This window comes from Psammomys obesus, unplaced genomic scaffold, assembly GCF_907164565.1.
Source record: "Psammomys obesus unplaced genomic scaffold, mPsaObe1.curated_primary_1811, whole genome shotgun sequence".
Lineage (NCBI taxonomy): Eukaryota > Metazoa > Chordata > Mammalia > Rodentia > Muridae > Psammomys > Psammomys obesus.
Window position 1 is genome coordinate 10373501 of NW_026596117.1, and position 19607 is coordinate 10393107.

General features: G+C 42.0%; 1 protein-coding gene and 1 pseudogene across 4 annotated transcripts in view; one reads left to right on the top strand and one right to left on the bottom strand.

Annotated features, from left to right (window-relative positions):
• Positions 1-7298: 7298 nt before the first annotated feature.
• On the top strand, positions 7299-7644 carry LOC129692709 (multifunctional methyltransferase subunit TRM112-like protein; annotated as a pseudogene).
• A 2516-nt stretch (positions 7645-10160) lies between these two features.
• Exoc1 (exocyst complex component 1) overlaps positions 10161-19607 on the bottom strand; it is a 44939-nt gene continuing 35492 nt past the window's right edge. For all 4 annotated transcript variants that reach the window (XM_055629248.1, XM_055629246.1, XM_055629247.1 and 1 more), the window contains 6 exons: positions 19280-19356; positions 18157-18385; positions 15989-16172; positions 13643-13842; positions 12424-12618; positions 10161-10819 (listed from right to left, as the gene is read on the bottom strand). In XM_055629248.1, the coding sequence (XP_055485223.1) occupies positions 10667-10819; positions 12424-12618; positions 13643-13842; positions 15989-16172; positions 18157-18385; positions 19280-19356 (1038 nt within the window). In that variant the 3' untranslated portion in view covers positions 10161-10666. The remainder of the gene's footprint in view (positions 10820-12423; positions 12619-13642; positions 13843-15988; positions 16173-18156; positions 18386-19279; positions 19357-19607) is intronic.

A 19607-nucleotide genomic window follows, 5' to 3' on the forward strand; every position in this document is an offset into this window, starting at 1 on the left:
CGTTAGGAATCCATCCAGGGATACTTTTCTAGGTCAGCACCCTCAGGGGCTGATGAAGTCTTAAACGCCCGTCACCTGGAAATGAAACCTTTAATAACCAAGCCTTTGAAGGGATACTTCACAACTAAACCAGATCAGCACACGAATGAAAACTCAGTGTGGAAGATGGGTAGCCATGTGGTAAAGATAAGTGATTAAGACAACATGCTAAGAGACTAACAAAGTAACTGCTGCTATAGTGTGTTAGTGCTTGGGAGGGTTTGAGTGCTGGCTTACATAGCTGCACACTTCACAGGTGCTGTTTCATCCCATCCCACAGCAGCCTTACGATGGCACTAATACCAGCATCAGCATTTTACACAAGGGCTTCATGACTTACCAGAAGTCATAAAACACATGCTAGCAGCTTGACTTGAACTCCAAGGATTAAACCAACTATGGGCAGACCCTCACGAAAGTGAGCTCCGGAGTGCAAGGGCACACAGACACTACTTAGAGAAAGAGCAATTCAACTTTGCGAGGACAGAATTTCCAGGGTCCTCTAAGGTCAATTAGATCAACCTTCTAAATAGGGTACAGATTTTCTCAACCCCCCAAATGCCCATGGTAGTTGCCATAGGAAATATATCCATGACAACAGAACTCTACTTTTCAAAGCAGTTCCTTGCATTCCTGATCATCTTTGGTCAAATGAGTTTCCTTTGTGCAAGTGAAGTTGGCTTCCCTCTAAGTGTGTGTAATTTGTTCTGAGCACTCAAGAGAAAGTAAAGCATTTTCCCCGTGCATATGATGACCCTTCAGAATAACATTCTAATCTTCAGCTTTTTATCCACAGGCTCAAAAGCTACATTTATCTGGCTATATCCTCTGGAGTTCAGACACTCCAGTTTCTTAGTCTTCTTATTAAAATGTGTCCCTAAAAATGATCTGAACTGGAAGCCAGGATTTGTTTATTTCCTTTGATATATCTGCACAGAGTTTTCCACGCATATCAAACAGACTGGTATTAGACTGGCCTTTTTAACAGCCATGTTACTGTCTTCAGTGAAGAACTATGCATGGTCCTCTTTCTGCAGCTCATAGGCTTTTAATATCTACACCCTTGATGCTGGAGTTTTGAGTGTCTTTTCAGAACTTTTCATGGCCCATTTGTGCATGACCCAAAGGCCTAGGGTACTGAACAATCATGGTTACCAAACATCAGCCTAAGACAGTGGCTCTGGGTTTGCTATCTCATGCCTATGAAAATTAGAGATATGGACTTTCAAGGGCATATATGAAGCAGAAACAAGCTTTATTAAGAATTACAGAAATACGAGAAAGAGAAAAATTGAAATAAAGAAAGCTGAAACTCCTAAGACTTGAAGGGATGGAACTTCCTTGTCTAAGATTGTAGGGGATTTTGGCAGATATTGGAAAAAAGCTTATGTAATTGCAATGTGATTGGTTGGCTCTCTGGGCTATCATGGGCCAAACCAATGAGGGCTCTCCTCTCTCTCTTCTTCTTATAATTTCTAAGGATTCTATATAAATATTGGTCAAAATGTGTTTATCTTCATCTCATGAAGACACATTTGTTAGAAGGCCTAGTCATTGGTTGAGTGACAAAAGCATTTCGTGGCTGCACACCCACAGGCACATATACACATATGCACACAAGCGCGCACGCGCACGTGCACAGACACACACACGACAAAATACCTGGCAGCAGCAAACCTTAATTTGAGTCCTTTGTTGGCTTATCAAGGATGCTTGTCATCCTATTTCCTCAATGAGTGGATTTTTCTCTTTGGACCCTTTTTCTCATTGACACAAATTGGTTATCCCTGTCCTTAAAAAGCAGGTTTGCATGCAAGAGTACCCAAAATGAGGAGTGAGAGGAAGAGACAGAGATCACCCAACAAAAATAAAAACCATATATACATATTATATGTAGAGGAATTTTAATTCAGAACATGGATGTTCTGGCAAGAGATCACATCCAAAGACCTTCAAGTCTGTGTGATCTGGCTGGAATACAAACACGCCTTTAAAACCCAGGAGACAGAGGCAAGTAGATCTTAGATCAAGGCCAGCATGGTGTAGAGCAAGTTTCAGGTAAAGAAAAGCTTAGAGCCAGGCATGGTGGTATATGCCTTTAATCCCAACCAATTAAAGATAGTTTGTAGAAGAAAGTAACCATGTTTGAAAATGATGTACATTTTTTTTCTATTACCCATTCTCACTCCCAAATAATGACACAGTGACCTATTTGTTTGTTTGTTTTATTTTTCAAGACAGGGTTTTCCTGTGTAGTCTTGGCTGTCCTGGACTCGCTTTGTAGACCAGGCTGGCCCCAAATGCAGAGATCCCCCTACCTCTGCCTACCCGAGTGTGCTGGGATTAAAGTGCTGGGATAGGTAGCCACCACACCTGGCTACCTATTATATTTATTAGTAAGCTTTAAAGCATTGCAGCTGGACAGATATTGACCTACTCTAAGCTGTCTGTACTAGCTTGGCAACTTCCCAGCTTCATGCCCCACATTACTTGCCTTCTTAGTCTCAACATGGCTGTTTCTGCTCCATCTTTTTGTCCTCAGGGCGAACTCCTCCTCTTTCTTCAACTTCCCCCTCGATCTACTTTTCTTCCTCTTCTCTGGTCCCTACCTGAGACCCCCTGACTGGGATCAGAAGTCCTGTCTTCCATCCTTTCTGCCCAGCAATAGGCTGATCAGCTTCTTTATTAACCAATCAGAGATGGTGGGAAACAATTTTTACACAACATTGAGACAGAAGATTCTTCATGGAAATGACAATGCCCACATCTGGACACAACCAGACTCCGGGCATATAAATCTGTATCTGAATACACAGGACAGAAAAGCATCCCCCAATATTATCTATTGTCTCACAGTTTATTTGGTTTTTGTGCATATGTGTGTTTTTGTGTCTGCATCATCTCGAATCTCTGGGTCAGGAGATTCAGAAACTAACTTCAACTAACTGGAGTGCTCCCCATTATCTCCTGCCTCAAACAGGGAGACTTTCCAGTAATGCACAGAATAAAAAGGAAATTATGTGCCTGACTTTGGGAGGCAAGGAAATTCATGGCCACTCTAGGGCTTCTCATTTCTTTTTTGGTCTGACTACTGGAATGACTTAATGCCACATGTATATATACATATACACACAAACACCTTCTACCTAGTGTCATTCTGCTCAAAATTAGGCACGTGGTGAGCAGTGTAGAGTTTGGCTTGTCCTGATAATTACTCATGTGTCCAGTCTTTGTGGAAAGAAACGCTGGGATGCGTATTCTCACAAGAAGCTGGTAAGCACCCACCGTGGTATACCACCAAGAGCAGCTCAGTTCTATCTAGAATGATTCAAGTTTTAGACTCCCAGTGAAGGGCAGTATAACTTTTCACACAACAGAAGAAATTGGGTACAGAACCAAATATAAGGCTAAGGGGAAGGAATCATTTAAATGGCACAAGAACCCTAGAAGCAGCGGAGAACTCAACAGTTCTTAAGATGATGCCATTGGGAGAAGCATGCCATTTCAGTTTCACCAGTACCTCGTCTCTTGGGCTCATTGGCCATCTCTTCTGTTTTCTTTTTAGAACCATGTTCATTATGATGCCATGCTGAGTCTGATTAACCTCAGCAGATTTATGCCCCGTGAATAAAAAAACATATACAGTATGCATTTTATAAGCACAGACTAGAATTACATTTATAGCTATAGATAATATAAAGTAAACTCCATTTATAAACTCCAAGGGAGGTTATCATAAATACATTTTGGCATCACTTCATGGTTCCCTTTATTCATATTAAATCTCAGAGCCTATCGAGAACTTTCTCACGAAAACATGGAGTGTTAAGGATGGGATGCAGTTTTGTTTCAATACTTGAAAATTCTTCTGGAAAGTCTTCTTTCCCTGGGTGCTGCAATATTGACACTGACATCAAAGTAGTGTCAGGGTAATCGATACTGGCTGAGTTTCTGCTTGCCAGGGCCTAGACTAAGAATTGCAGGCCCTGGGAAAACCTTTAAAACAAAGCAAACATCCTAACAAAGCCATACAAAATTTCTTGCCCAAATTCAAATCCATCTGCACATATTATTAAATTATCTATCAGTGAGGAACAAAAGGACTGATCATGCTTTGAAGGACCCCAAAATGGATCTTTGTACCTTTCCTTTGACTCCTATCCCATGTATCCTCTTGTTGGAAAAAAAAATGCAGTTCAGGTTTCATTACCTTTGTTTGTTTTGTTTTTTGAGACAGGGTTTCTCTGTGTAGCCTTGGCTGCCTGGACTCACTTTGTAGATCAGGGTATACTCCACCTCACAGAGATCTGCCTGCTTCTGCCCCGCAGAGTGCTGGGATTACAGGTGTGCACCACACCTGGCTGTTTCATTATCTTTTGTAAGGTAGTTTCGGAGAGAACTTTTATAAGGAATATTCATTTTTTTTTTTGTTCTATGCAATCTCTCTTTTTTTTTCTTTATTAATTATACTTTATTCACTTTGTATCCCCCTTGTGGTTCTCTCCCTCCTCCCGTCCCAATCCCTCCCTTCCTCCACCCTCTGCATGCATGCCCCTCCCCAAGTCCACTGGTAGTGGAGGGTTTCTTTTTCTTCCTCCTGATCCTAGTCTGTTAGGTCTTATCAGGAGTGGCTGAGTTGTCTTCTTCTGTGGCCTGGTAATGCTGCTTCCCCCTCAGGGGGAGTTAATTAAAGAGCAGGCCAATCAGTTCATGTCAGAGACAGTCCCTGTTGGTCTTCATTTTTTTTTAAGTGAATAAATACATTTAATAAAAAATAAACTGGGAAAAAAATTGCAGGCAAATGGTGGGAACTAGAAAAGATCATCCTGAGTGAGGTATCCCAGAAGCAGAAAGACACATATGGTATATACTCTCTTATAAGTGGATATTAGAAAGACCTGGAGGGGACAAGGAGCTCCACAAGGGGAGCATCAGAACCAAAAAATCTTGGCACAGGAGTCTTTTCTGAGACTGATACTCGAACCAAGGACCATGCATAGAGATAATCTAGAACCCCTGCACATAGAAACTCAGTGTCCAAGTGGGTTTCCTAGCAATGGGAACAGGGACTGTCTCTGACATGAACTTAGTGGCTGGGTCTTTGATCACTTCCCCCTGAGGGAGGAGCAGCCTTGTGAGGCTACAGAGGAGGACAATGCAGCCAGTCCTGATGAGGCCTGATAGGCTAGGGTCAGAAGGAAGGGTAGGAGGACCTCCCCTATCAGTAGATTGGGGGAGGGACATGGGAGGAGAAGAAGGAGGAAGAGCAGAATTGGGAGGGCAGGAAGAAGGGGGTTACAGCTGGGATACAAAGTGAATAAATTATAATAAACAAAAAAAAAAAAGAAAAGAAAAAGAAAAAGAAAAAAATAAACTGGGAGAATAGCAAACAAACAAAAACCCCAAAGAAGCCAAATCACTCACCTGATCACCCAGCAAAGTAGTGTGAAAGTTTAGGCAAGATAGACAAATGAATTGATGAACGGAAGAATAACAATTCCATTATAAATAGGAAAAAAAAAAATTCTATATGCCCATTATAGAAAAACTGATGACCTTGGAGGTAAACAGTAAAGACTATGGATCATCTCACACAATGAAAAGGCTAGGCTGGGCAGACTGTTCTGCTGATCAGGCTCTTCATAATCAGAGTTGCCAGTCAAGGCTGCCCAGCAAGGGGAAAGTGATCCAAAGCAGGCAACAGAGTCCATGTAAGAGGCGGCTCCTGTTCCACTTAGTAGGGAACCCACATGATTGGTCTAGATGTAGCCATGCATTCTCCTTGGTTGGTGGTTCAGTCTCTGGGAGGCCCCATGGCATAGGTTGGTTGATTCTGTAGGTCTTCTTGTGACGTTCTTGTCCCCTCAAAGTCCTTCTAACTCTTTCACAAGACTCCCTGAGCTCCACCTAATGTTTGGATGTAGGTCTCAGCATTGTTTCGATCTGCTGCTGGGTGGAACCTCACAGAGCACGCTAGGCTCCTGTCTGCAAGCACAGCAGAGTGTCATTAATAGTGTCAGGAGTTGGCTCTCTTCCACAGGGCAAGTCTCCGGTTGGGCCAGTCGTTGATTGGACATTCCCTCAAAGTATGCTTCATCTTTGTCTCAGCACATCTTGTAGGCAGGGCAGATTTTGGGTTGAAGGTTTTGTGGGTAGGTTGGTGTCTCCCTGCATCCACTGAAAGTCCTGCCTGGCTAGGAGGTGGCCACTTCAGTCTCCATGTCCCCCGCTAGGAGTCTCAGCTATAGTCCCATATCTTCCCAGGAGCCTACCCTGTCACAGGTCTCCAGCTTGTCCCAGAGATGCAACCCCATTTCCCTTCTCTCCCAGCCCTTTGGCCTCCTAACCCCTGACCCCTGCTCTCCTCACATCTGATCACCACCCTCATTCCCCCTCCTCCACACCATCTCCCATGCAGTTTCCTCTCTTCATCCACTTCCACTGTCTGTTTTATTTCCCCTTCAGACAGATTCAAGCATCCTTCCTTGGGCCTCCTTATTACTTAGCTTCTTTGGGTCTGTGGATTGTGGTAAGGTTGTCCTGTACTATATGGCTAAAATCCGCTTATAAGTGAATACTTTCCATGTGTGTCTCTCTGGGTCTGGGCTACCTCATTCAGTACATTTTATAGTTCCATCCATTTGCCTGCAAAGTTCATGATTTCTTTGTTTTTATGAGCTGAGTAGTATTCCATTGTGCAAATGTACTACATTTTCTGTATGCATTCACACCTATGGACACTTGATTTTTCACAAAGAAGCCAAAACCATACAATGGGAAAAAGAAAGCATCTTCAATAAATGGTGCTGATCTAACTGGATGTCTCCATGTAGAAAAATGCAAATAGGTTCATATTTATTACCCTGCACAAAACTCACGTCTAAGTGGATCAAAGATCTCAACATAAAAACAAATATAGTAAATCTATTAGAAGAGAAAGTGGGGAAGAGCCTCAAACTCAATGGCACAGGCAACAACTTCCTGAACAGAACACCAACAGCACAGGCTCTAAGATCAACAATTCATAAGTGGGACCTCATGAAACTGAAAAACCTCTGTAAAGCAAAGGACACCGTCAATAGAAAAAAACGGCAGCCTACATATGGGATACATGGATACATCCAACAGAGGACTAATATCCAAAATATATGAAGAACTAAAGAAACACCAACAAACCAAAGAATCCAATTTAAAAATGAGGTACAGAGAGAAGTGTGGACTCCTTCCGGTTCCAGCCTTGCAAGCTTCAGTGTGGCAACATGAAACTGCTCACCCACAATCTCCTGAGCTCATATGTGCGGAGCGCGGGCCCGTGTGCTTCCGGCTGCACCTGCAGGCCACCATGGTCCATATCAACCCCAACTCAACGCTTATGATCCCCAAAGTGGAGTGGGCAGCACTTGAGCAGGCAGCGGACACCTTAAACCTGACTGAGATAGCCAAAGAACCGACTGAAGATTATGAGCATGATGAGGCGTTTTGGAGGAAGATAGACCCGGTGTTGCTTGAGGTTGACGGGCTGGAGGGCACCCGGCAGTGCTCAGAATCTGGTTGTCTTTCCTCGTCAGCTGCGGGATCCCCAGTATGCTGTTGAATGAGATGTAACCTTGCTGGCCACCACTTTGGCATTTTGTGACCATGCGTATCTGTTGCATAGTCTGTTAACTAGCTCTCTCATGTGTGACCCCAATCTCTGCCACACCCCCTCCCAGGGACTCACTGACCACCATGTGCTTGAGCTCCATACTATATATTTTTCTCATTAAGGGTTCAAAACCAAAAAGAAAGAAAATAAAACAAAACAAAACAAGAAAACAACAACAAAATATGCAGTACAGAGCTAGACCAAGAATTCTCAACAGAGAAATCTCTAATGGCCGAGAAACACTCAAAGAAATGCTCAAAGTCCTTAGTCATCAGGGAAATGCAAATCAAATGACTCTGAGATTCCATCTTATACCTGTCAGAGTGGCTAAGGTCAAAAAGTCAAGTGACAGCACATGTTGGCTAGGCTGTGGAGCAAGGGGAACCCTCCATTGCTGGTGGGAGTGCAAACATGTACAACCACTTTGGAAATCAATCTGACACTTTCTCAGAAAATTGGGAATAATTCCACCTCAAGACCCAGCTATACAACTCTGGTCATCTACGCAAGATGCTCCACCACACAACCAGGATGCATATAACACAGGGCTCAGAATGCACTTCCCTAAGCGCTGGGTTTTTGGAAGGGCAGGCTGACCCTCCAGCCAACTGGAAGCTCAGTGGACGCTGTGGCTGTGTCCAACACTGCAGGTGCTAGCTACGAAGGACATTCAAGTTACGCTTTCCTCCTAGTTATCTGTTTACTTTTCACCTCTTAACTCTGGACTTAATAAGCAGTTAAGTGCTACAGACACAGTCCACAGGGCAGCCTTGACCCTGATGCCAAGCTGATCAGAAGAAATGAAAGTAAACCAAGCAAAAACCCCAAGTCAGCATGAGGGATGAGAGTCATGAGGGATGAGAACAGGCTTTTATGAGAGGGTGGCAGAACAATGTAAATGAAAGGGGGCCAGGAAAAGCTATGGGAAATTAAACAGAGACTAATACAAAAAGCAGACTAGAGCACAAGCCATCAGTTTCCAATTCCTTCCTAATTACTTTCTCCCCTAGGCAATTAGGAACGAGACCTATCTTTTAGACTGCACATTGCAAGAGGTCCAGATGGGCAGGGTTGCCACTGAGATGGTCTCGAGCTGCCTTCTCAGCCATTTCTGCTGTTTACAGATTGGCATTGCTTTATCTATTATTTGTTAGTCTGTTGCCTCTGGTACCTGTTTCCATGTATCCCTCTGCCCTGCTCCACCCACCCGACCACCTTCTGACTCCTCTCTTAAAAACAAGGATTGCTCCAAATACACGTAGAAGTATATGCATTCGGAAATTTAGAAAATAAGCACTATTATCAGTTTATCGAAAATAACTGGGGGACCTTGCTTACTGCAGGTACGAAAGACAGCTGTCCCTCAAGGGAGAAAGGGCAAGCAGTCCTGACCTGTTCAGAGGTAGACGGTCACTGCACTGTGAAGCTGTGCACCTCAAGAGTGTAGGCAGCCAACAGCAGTGCTGGAATGGCTTAGGAGACTGTGAGCACTCAGACCTGGGACGCACAAAGCCTACTGCCTACAGATGCCCAGTCCATCATGGTCCCCAGGTGCTGAGGCACTGGCACCCAGGATCTAAAGCAAGGGACAGATAATCTCATTTCATTTACATCAATCTGATATTATGTATTAACTAAAATAAATACAATTATTCCAACAGCTATTTTGACTCACTTCTTCAGCCACATACAAATATTCTCTCTTGATTCTGAGGTGTGTGCTTAAAAGTTCTATTTTCCGTTCTCCATATCCCTTCTAGTAAATAGTAGTATTGTTCTTTAAGGTCTGGAAAAACAGCAGACAAGAGTCTTTACTTAAAAGAATACACCTGTTAAAATTAGCCTTTGCCCATTAATATGGTTTCCAGATACTGTCTGGTCTTTAGACTGTTACATATATGACAATATATGTACATTATATATTCCTGCTACCAGTAGAGAAAACATGTCCAGGGCTCAGAGTTTGGTGTATGGAACTTCACTTCTACCAAGGCCAAATCACGAAATTGCTCCTGGCTCTAAACCTTTAATCCTTCAGTGTCCAAGTTTTGTATTAATAAGAATGTGTGTATTTATACATAAATGAATGTTTAAACAAGAATCCCAGTACATACAGATGTTCCTGGTAATGCCTTTTCACCTGACAGTAGTATCCTAGCATTTATCTACATTTTCATTCTGCTATCACTGTTCCATGGAATGAGTCCATGGAATGGAGACATCCATTCCACTGCTGAGACAATTAGATGTTCAGTCCAGAGTACTGGACTAACTCTAACATGCAGAGTTAGTCCTAAATATTAAGTATCTTTGATGCTATTATAAATGGCTTTTTCTTATTATTCTATTAATTTTCTTACTGTTAAAATTCTCTATTCTGTGGTATGAGGACTCACAATTAATTTTGAAAAAGATTCTGTAAAAGTTTGCTTTTACATGCAAGATACATAAAAACCTAAGAATATTACCAAATATCAACTTTTAAAAATGTTCTTTATTTAATATACAGAGCCACATAATCCTCAAAATCCAAGCTGGTAGCTCATTACCATGTCAGCTCCCTAACCCATATGTACACTTGTTAGACAAGGGGACAAAACAATACTGTGCAATGTTTTCATAGTTCCATGATTGAGCAACTGGCATCGAGTGAGTGTTGACAAACTCCCTGTTCCACTCAGAACAGCCACTCGCAAAGAGAAGAAGCTGGCAGCAAAGAAAAATGTCCTGCCCGGTCACTGAAAAGCGCTGAGGGCACTTCGTGATGGGAGAAATGCTGCTTAGCAGGTACATCACCTGGACGTCAACCCAACTGATCCACAGGCTGCGGCTGCACCTCAACATCTGGAGCGGAGTTCTACAGTTAACTGACAGTCACATGCAAATGCTTGCGTCTGCTTCTCAAAGCACTTGCTTCATTTTTTTAGGTAGTGTTTGGTGTACAGAGAATGCGCGCTCACTTCTTTTTCTCTTTCACGATGCTTAGTGGGACTGTGCAATGCTGGAGCAATAGTCCAGAATGTCCTGAATAGTGAATTCCATTGTCACCCCAGATCCAGGGTAACAGCGAGCTATCAAGCCCTCGAAGTGCTTGTACTGCTGTATAAACTCTTCTTGCATGGAGTGCCACACCACCTATTGCAAAACAGAGAGTAAAGCCAAACAGTGAGGGGAATTGATTACATAATCACAATGGACAACAGAATACAAGGCAGAATCTAAGAATTTGGCATAACATGGTTTAATGGACATGCACTCTGAGCCAGCACCCTCAGTCCTTTTACTTAAAAGATCTGTGGCCTCAAGTATATACCATTAGTCCTGTGGGCACAGGTTCCTATCTGTAAACAAGGCATGGAGAATTACACTCTTCCCTCCTTATTTAAACAAGGGGATAAAGCAAAGTGCTTAGGATAGGTCTGGTATGAGCAAGCGCCCATTATGTGTTAGTTGTTATTACAAAAACTCTAATATCCATAATAGATGTAACTTTGCACAATTATGTGTGGAATCAAGACCATCGTTCAGGAAGGGTAATACTTAACATTTAAGTCCATTTCAGACAATTTTTTTTTAAATCTAAAAGTGATAGCATAAAACACTGCTTGATACTGTGGAGGGAGACAGGTTTACTACCTGCAGCTCTGTGACTAATATCCTAGCCATGGAGGCAGACAGGTGGATAGTCTCAAGACAGAACTCCACACACACAATGACGCCAGCACTTGGATTCGCTGAGGTCTACTCTGTACCAGCACAGTACGAGCCTCCCACAGTCCTGGTGAGAGAGGACTATGACGTATCTGCACATGTCAACTGAGGAAAGGTACTCTTCTAGGATTTTCTTGTGGACCTCCTAAGTCTCCACTCCTGTCCATTTCAGACCAGTCACTAACCCCACAGCATTACACTTTTTGCTCTTCATAATTTAGCTCAGGCTGTTTCTCCAGTGAGCATCACAGCTCCACTCGTTAGCAAGAGTTTTCCTTTGGGAAGTAAACACACAGGCAGCATCGCGGGTGAGTGTTCCTACAATGCTGAAATTAGAATTCTCCTCCTCCTCCTCTGGGCCTTTCGGCATGGTTTTAAAGGAACACAGTTTCATCCCGCCAAATCTGGCCCCACTGCACATGCACTAGGCTTGCTGCCACGTTAGTCGGCCTCTCTAAGTGCTCACTTCATGGAACAAAGTAGCGCCCGTCAACTGTCAAAGAAGGACAGTTGAAGCTTGGCCCAATTGCACAGCTTAATGTGGGTCCAGATTACAGACCCACTCCTAGCTCCAACCCCCACGCAGTGCCAGCGCACCACACTACCCAACCCTGCACTTACAGTCACCTGAAACACAAAGACAAGGAGACGAAAACTCAGTCAAACACACAACGGCTTACCTTAGGAAAATACAAACGTTAAAGCAGAGATGCTTACATAACGATTCCTTCCGTCCTTACAACTCATCTCCCTGGTCCGTGCTTTATGGAGTTTTCATTTGTCTTTACTTTTGTTTTGCCTTGCTTAGGCAGGGTCTTATGTAGCCCAGGCTGGCTTTAAGTTCACTATGTGGCCTAGAATGGCCTTGATCTCTTGATCCTTCTGCCTCAGCCTCCCAAGTGCTGCGGCTGCAGCTGTGTGCTTACTCAGCTACAGAACTTTTCTCAGGCACCAGAACCAGAGCATGTGTAGGCTCAATGGAGAGAAGCAGGGGCCTCGGGGCCACACAGGCGAGAGACCGTGCCTACCTGCAGTAGGTTCTCCTCTTCACACAGATGCTTGTCAACCTTCTTGTAGAGGTTATCCAGGCCCTTCTTCACCTCCTTGCCAGGGTACTCTTTGATGACTTTGCGAAGCTCTTGTTTGTTGAATGCTAGCTGGTAGCTCACTTCCTCCTCCCGAATGCCCTGGGCTACTCGGGCTTCAACGCCTTCAAAGAAATGCTTCAAGGAGATGAAAATGAACAATGGCTAAGAACTCATTTTATTATCACTAGAAGTTTTTAAAAACCAGATTCAAAAGTATGTAGGCGAATGTAAGTTAAAATATCATCTATTACCATGCTACTCAGTGGTAATTGGAGCTAACATTTTGGACTTCCTTCTATTTCTTTAATGTGGGTATACAAAACTATAATCTCATATGCTACCATGTTTTCTGCATTTTCCATTTCATATGCTTATAGACTCAGGGTTTCTCTGTCTCTCTCTTTTAGCCTCCTAAGTGTCGGGATTATAAACATAAACCATTATACCCAGCAAAGCCATCATTTCTTAATTTTTGTATTATTTACCACTTGCAGATAGATGACTCAAGTCAGGAAAGAAAGGAAAGGCAATGTACAAAATAATTTTGTGCATATGTATGCATGTATGTGATGTATGTGGGTGCATGTGGGGGCCAGAGGTTGACATCAGGTTGCCTTCTTCAGTTGCTTCTCTACCTTAGTTTTTGAAGCAAGATCTCTCACTGAGCCAGGAACTTGCTGTTAGGGCTGCGTTTGTTGGCCAGCCAGCACCTGGGATCTGCCTGCCTGCATGTCCCTGAACTGGGGTTAGGGCATGCTTTTATGAGGGTGTGAGAAGCCCCTGAACCATTTCTCCTGTCCTTTTATCTTATTTTATGAATGTGATTTATGCATTATTACTTTGTGACAGAGTTCTGCTAAGTTGCCCAAGCAGGCACTGAACACGATTATGACCCTCGTTTCAGCCTTCCAGGCAGTGAGGATTATAGGAGTGTCTTCCACACCCAGGTATATCACTGTTTGCACAAATTAAATGAAACTACGTATGTATAACGTTTATGAATGTCTGGCATGTTGGCAGTTTCAGCAACCAAGTCCTTCATCCTCATTCCCCATATTCTGTCAGTACACAGAATATTTGTGATAAGCGTCTGTTATTCTTATGTAAACTGGTGCGTATGGATTCAAGACCAGGGAAACACTGGCGAAAACATATTTACGTTTAGTTTTTCAAGAGGCTGTCCTAAGGAATAGATGACATAAGACTGAAGATGATCAGTGTACTTCTGCTTGGCTTCTTTTTTCTCAGCTTCTAGACATGAGATTTTCAAACGAGAAAGAGTTGCAGAAATATGATGAAAGTTTTCCATCATAACCACATCTCTTGGGGTCTTCTGGCTTTCATTTGCTACTTTCTCCACTAAAATCAAAGCAGAAAAAGAAAGAAAAACTTCTCTGATATGAGTCTAATGATTTGGGACTAAACACAGTATTCTGCATCTCAGGGTCCTTACAACCCCCCGAAACAGTAAGTCATTTTCACAGAATACCACACACATGTGGAAATTCAGTATGGAGTAAAGGTGACTTTTCAGATCAGCGGATAAATTATGAACTATAACTGATGTTAGGACAACCAGATGATTCACACATCATGGCTAGATTCTAAAATGTTCAAGCACTAAAATATAAAAAGCAACAACATGCATAAGCACCAAGAAAAATGATCTAGTTAAAAATCAAGTTTTGTGATAGCATGACCTTCTAAAGAATGAATCTAACATAGGAGCTGAGAAAAAAAAAGTGACACAAAATTTGAAAACCCCTACAAGGACACCATGAGCAAACTCATGCCCAGTGAGTTGAGTGAGATCATCTAAACCTACTGGTCTGGCAAAAGATAAGACTGACAATAGGTAGTAATGTCCAGCACGGCTAACATAGAGAGCAATGAAACTTTCACTGTATGCTCAGAGCACTCAACTGGCATAAGCTCAATGCACCAGGATTGAGCAACACCTTGACATATACATAAACCTTCGAACCACCAATTCCAATTATAGCTGGAAACAAGCTATGGCATATTCAGTAAGCAAACAGTGATCTATAGAAGACCATGTGGTCATTAAAGTGATTATAGGTACTGAAATAGTTAGTATTGTCAGCTTGACAGAATCTAGATTAATGTGAGAGATGAGCCTTGGTACATGGCCTTGATTACATTAACTGAGGTAGTCAGAACTGCCCACTGTGGGTGGTACCATTCCCTAGGCTGGGAACCTTGGACTGTATAAGCATAGAGAAAAGAAAGTGAATACTAACATGCATGCATTCACTGCTACCTTGTTCTGACTGTGGGTGTAATGCGACCAGCTGCTTCCAGCTTCATGACCTAACTTCCCTGGCATGATGTACCGTACCTGAACTGTGAGTGAAAATTAAGTATTTTTTTCTTAAGCTGCTTTTAAATCAGGATATTTTATCAAAGCAGGAGGGAAAAAACAAAAATAAAAACAAACAAACAAACAAAAAAACCCCAAAAAACTAAGACAGAAGCCTGTATCAACTAATAAGGAAAGACAACAGGATTATGGAGTTAAGGAGTTCCAGTGAATGGAAACTTACACCCTAAATTTGTATTACAAAATCATATACAAAATGTGAGAGACAGAGAAGGGCATGGAAAAGTATGTAAGTAGAAACATTTAAAAATTGAATAGGAGGTTGAATTGTGTAATAGTGCATGTAACATCTTTTGTGAAAGCAATTTTTAAAAGTCCATTTTCTAGTTTTGTGAGTGCATATTAGCATTTATTATTTTAAGCATAAGATAAAACAAAATTATTTTTATTAGGTATATGTATGTGTCCATGTTTCTGTGTATTCTCTATTGTACATGGTTTTCTATAGATGCCTGTGTAGACCAAAAGATGGCGTCAGATCCTGAGTTAGAGTTACAGTTGTAAGCAACCTGATGTGGGCGCTGGAAACTGAACTTGCAAAGGCAGTATACTCTCTGAACTTTAAGATAGCTTGCCAGCCCCCCCGCTATACTATTTAAAACTTAAATACTAAGCACTGATCATGAAATTTATCTATCCTTTTTCTAGGCTTGCTTTCACAAAAAAATGTTACATGCAATATTACATAATTCAACCTCCTATTCAATTTTTACTTTTAAAATCACTTAGTGTAAGTAATCAGACAATTTTTAATTAAATAACATGTCTCAAAATGTTTCTAACTAAGTGGGCTCTCACACAGGCCTGCCCAGCACCTTTAGAAGACCCCTGTTAAAATGCAAATGTACCCCTCAAGGTCATTTCTATATTTTTAAAAATGGCTTTCAATTGTGCACAGTAATAGGGCCCTAGGAGCCTAAGGCAGGAGTGGCTCTTGTCAGCTTGGGAGCTGCTCGGTTTTCACATTTAAGAGATGCTCAATATTGGACGCATAACAAGACTACAGACTACTGGAAACAGGGAGCCTGTCTGCACCCAGCAACAGTTACCCAGAAACGACGAAAAGAGCCCTAACATTCTCTAGAGCAAACCATAAAATCTCACCATTAACAAACACTCCTCTGATTAGTTTGGTATATGCTTTGTCCAGATCGCCACGACGTTCGGCATTTTTGAAGATTGATTCTGCCAGTCCAGCAAATTCTTCAAATTCAGCAACAAATGGAAGAATTCCTACTTTACTTTTCTTTGAGATCTTTACTTCTTCCATTTGTCTTATTTGGTTACTCTGAAGTTACACAGAAAGCAAGGGGAGAAAAAGTCACATGACTTAGAAACCACTCACATCTAAATGCACAATCAGTGTCTAGTGCTTGTTTGGAACTGCAACCAATGGGGATACTGAAGAAGACCAGTCTTTTGGATGGGCATTCTATATTGTATTTTATTTAGAAAACGAAAGAAGAATTAAATTTACTTAAAAGATGTTTCAATCAAATCTGTGTTCCAACTAGAAGCAGTACATATTTCTATCTTTCAGGAAAGTCAGGGACAAGGCAGGGACTCATTAGAGCGAGAGCAGAGCTGAGGCCTAGGTGCATAGGATGTCCCCAGTTGATTTCTGTTTGTGGCCATGTGGCTAAGTTGAAAAGTGTAACCACTTTCAATTCCTACTTATCTAAAACTTTTATTTAGACAAATTTTTTTGGGGTAACAATACCAGAGAAGGAAGACACAAATTTCTATTATGGAGTTGCATGTCATCATTCTGAGAATCCAGCTATGAGGGCCCAGAAAGATCTGTAGATTCAAGTATGATTCGATGTTCTTCTCAGGGGGTCTAGGTCCACTCACATAAGAATTACAGTCACATTAGTTTAATTTCTACCTTAAATTTCAGTCTTGAGGTTGGGGGAGTAGATGCTGAAAAACTGCATGGCATACGGATCAGAGGATTAGATAGTGGATTCTAGATCGCAGGTATTTGAGTAAAAAGCTCTGTGAGCTCTGTCAATGACTTGGTCTTGTCCTTCCGAATGATCGGCCTCCTCAGCATTAACAAGCTTGCAGAAGGGCGGACGCAGAAGGCAGCAGAGGACTACAGTGCTGCACCAGGCCTGGAGGGTCTGCACGGCAACCTGGCCACTTTTTAACTGCTGATTCAGCAGAGTAACTCCGCCTCTTACACACACATCACCTCCCCAAGGTGGTGGTAATGCAGGATCAGATGGACTGGGAAACCTGCTCAGGCCTATGCCAGACTGCTGTGAAGTACACAGACACGAGGCACTAATTCTCTGCCAGGCAGAATGAACAGTGCCTGGATGACTTTCAGCCGTGTCGCTCACCCTGCTATCCCAGCCTGTTAGCTCTTCCTTTCCCTCCAAGTGTCCTCCAGGAGTAAGAAGCTCCTAGTTTGTGTTGTATATGCTGGGGAAGAGCCCAGAGCCTTACACGTGGCAGGCAAGCCCCGGTTCACTGAAATATGCTCCCAATCCAGAGAGTGCTAAGTTCTTAAGTATAAAAAAAAGTGTCATGGGTTTTAATTGCCCTTAATATTTTCACCTGTCATTATTATATGGATATTTAAGAATTAGCTGTAACTTAGAAGCTATCTAAGAGAAACATCCAAATGATAAAAATCCAAAAGCACATTAACAAAATGAAAGTGTTGTAAAAACCAGGCTTTGCACTATTCATTCCTACAAACTGCCAAAGCCTAACAGGAAACAATAGAGCTACTCACACTGCTGCTTAGGAGGGGAGGACATGATGACTGCCAGAAGCTATTAGGGGCGGGTCTCTCTGTGTAGCCCTAGCTGTCCTGGAACCCTACAGGTAGACTAGGCTGACCTCTGCCTTGAAGTGCTGGGACTAAAGCCAGGTGACAGCATGCCCAGTAGCAACTGATCCTTAAGAGAAAGAAGCACGATCACTAGACTTTGTACACTATTAGTTAAAATGAATTATAATAATGTCAACTATCAAAGTTAATTTCACTAGAGAATATGGAAATAATAAATCCAAATACCTTTCCATTGTTTCATTAAATCAAAAGTCACAGATCCCTCAGGTCACTCAGCAGCAGCTGTCCCTATGCCGTATACTGCAGAATTTGCATGTCTCAACAAGCCCTCCAACTTAGTTGTTCAGATGGGCAATTGCTACCTCCCTACCTCACAATTTTGGGGGGTATGAACTGTAGACCCTGGATTAAATAAATTAGCCATTTTGCACAACAACTTGTTCTTGACTTAATTTTGACAACTTACAATGCATTTGTCAAAGTTCCTCTTCACAGTCACCAAAACATTTCCCAATGTGGTACTTAGAAAAGAGGCAGGGTCCACATTTTGTGCAGTCCACACATGATGACTCATTTTGACTAGCATGTAAAGAGAGTTAAAGCTGTCAATTTTGTCTCCTAATGCAATTAAGTTGTTCAGTTCTGGTTCAATGCAACGAAATATTTTGATCATCATTTGGCGAATCATATCTTTCCTGTTCATAAAGCAAGAAAAAAAATATATAGTTAGTATAGACTTCAGCTGAATTCACCTTTAATTGTAACTGTAATTTACTCTATAAAAATACAGCTAAAACTAGTACTGCAACTAAAAGTGTCAAACTATGATGAACTGTTCTATAGCAATTTTGAATATAAAAATAGCTCACTGAAAGTAAGGTTTGTCATTCCAATTAGCTTTGCTTTATTTGTAAAGCTGGGCGCTGAACTGTCTTTTCTATCTTTAAGAAATCACTGCAGCTTGAAGCCTACTTTCTAGCATCAGACACTGGCACTGACTGATGCCCCTGTGATCATCAGACAGAAGAGTTCCCCAGCCCACAGGCAGGACCAACAACAGTTCCTAGTAAGACAACGATCACCTGTGATTAGTATTGTCAACTTGACAAGATCTGGAGTCATCCAGGAGACAAGACTCCACGTATGGCTGGAAAGATTATCTATGCTAGATGGCTTCTGGACACACTGGTGGCAGGTCATCTTGATTAGGTTAGCTGCATGGGAAGGTCTGTGTGCTGGGGGGTCACCGTTCCCTGGGCTGCATTCTGACCTTACTAAAAGGAGAACATGAGCTACATACAAGCATTCCTTGCGCTCCTCTTCCTGACAACTGAGGGAACATGACCACATACTTCAAGTTCCTGTTGTCTTGATTTCCCCACCTGAACTGTGGGCTGAAACAGACCCTTTGCTTTTATTAGGAATTTTCATCATCATAGCAACAGAAACGTAGGTAGGATAAGCACACAGGTCTGTGTGGGTACCTGAAGGCTGCTTAGAACCCTGTGGACATTTCAATGAGAAACCCTTCCTTATGCCTCAACGTTTACTTTTTCCAGAACAAACAACAGAGAATAATAAATACATACTCAGATGAAATAGGCAGCAGTGTGCCAGAACTATGCTGCCGTGACAATGAGCCTCCATCCAGGTCTTCTGCTTCAGTCTGAAAAAATATTCTCATACTTTAATCAAAGACCAACATACTGATAAGTTTATACATAAAAAGCCTGCTACTTTAAAAAATACCTACAAGAAAATATATCATGGAAAAGAGTAATTTTTTTTTACTATTAAAGCAATATAATATTGTATGCTCTTTAAGAAAGTTTCATGAAATGCATTGTTCTTTGATGTAAAAAACTGATTTGTTAAGTGTGCACACATAAGTGCCACAGTGCGCTTTCATTTTTCACT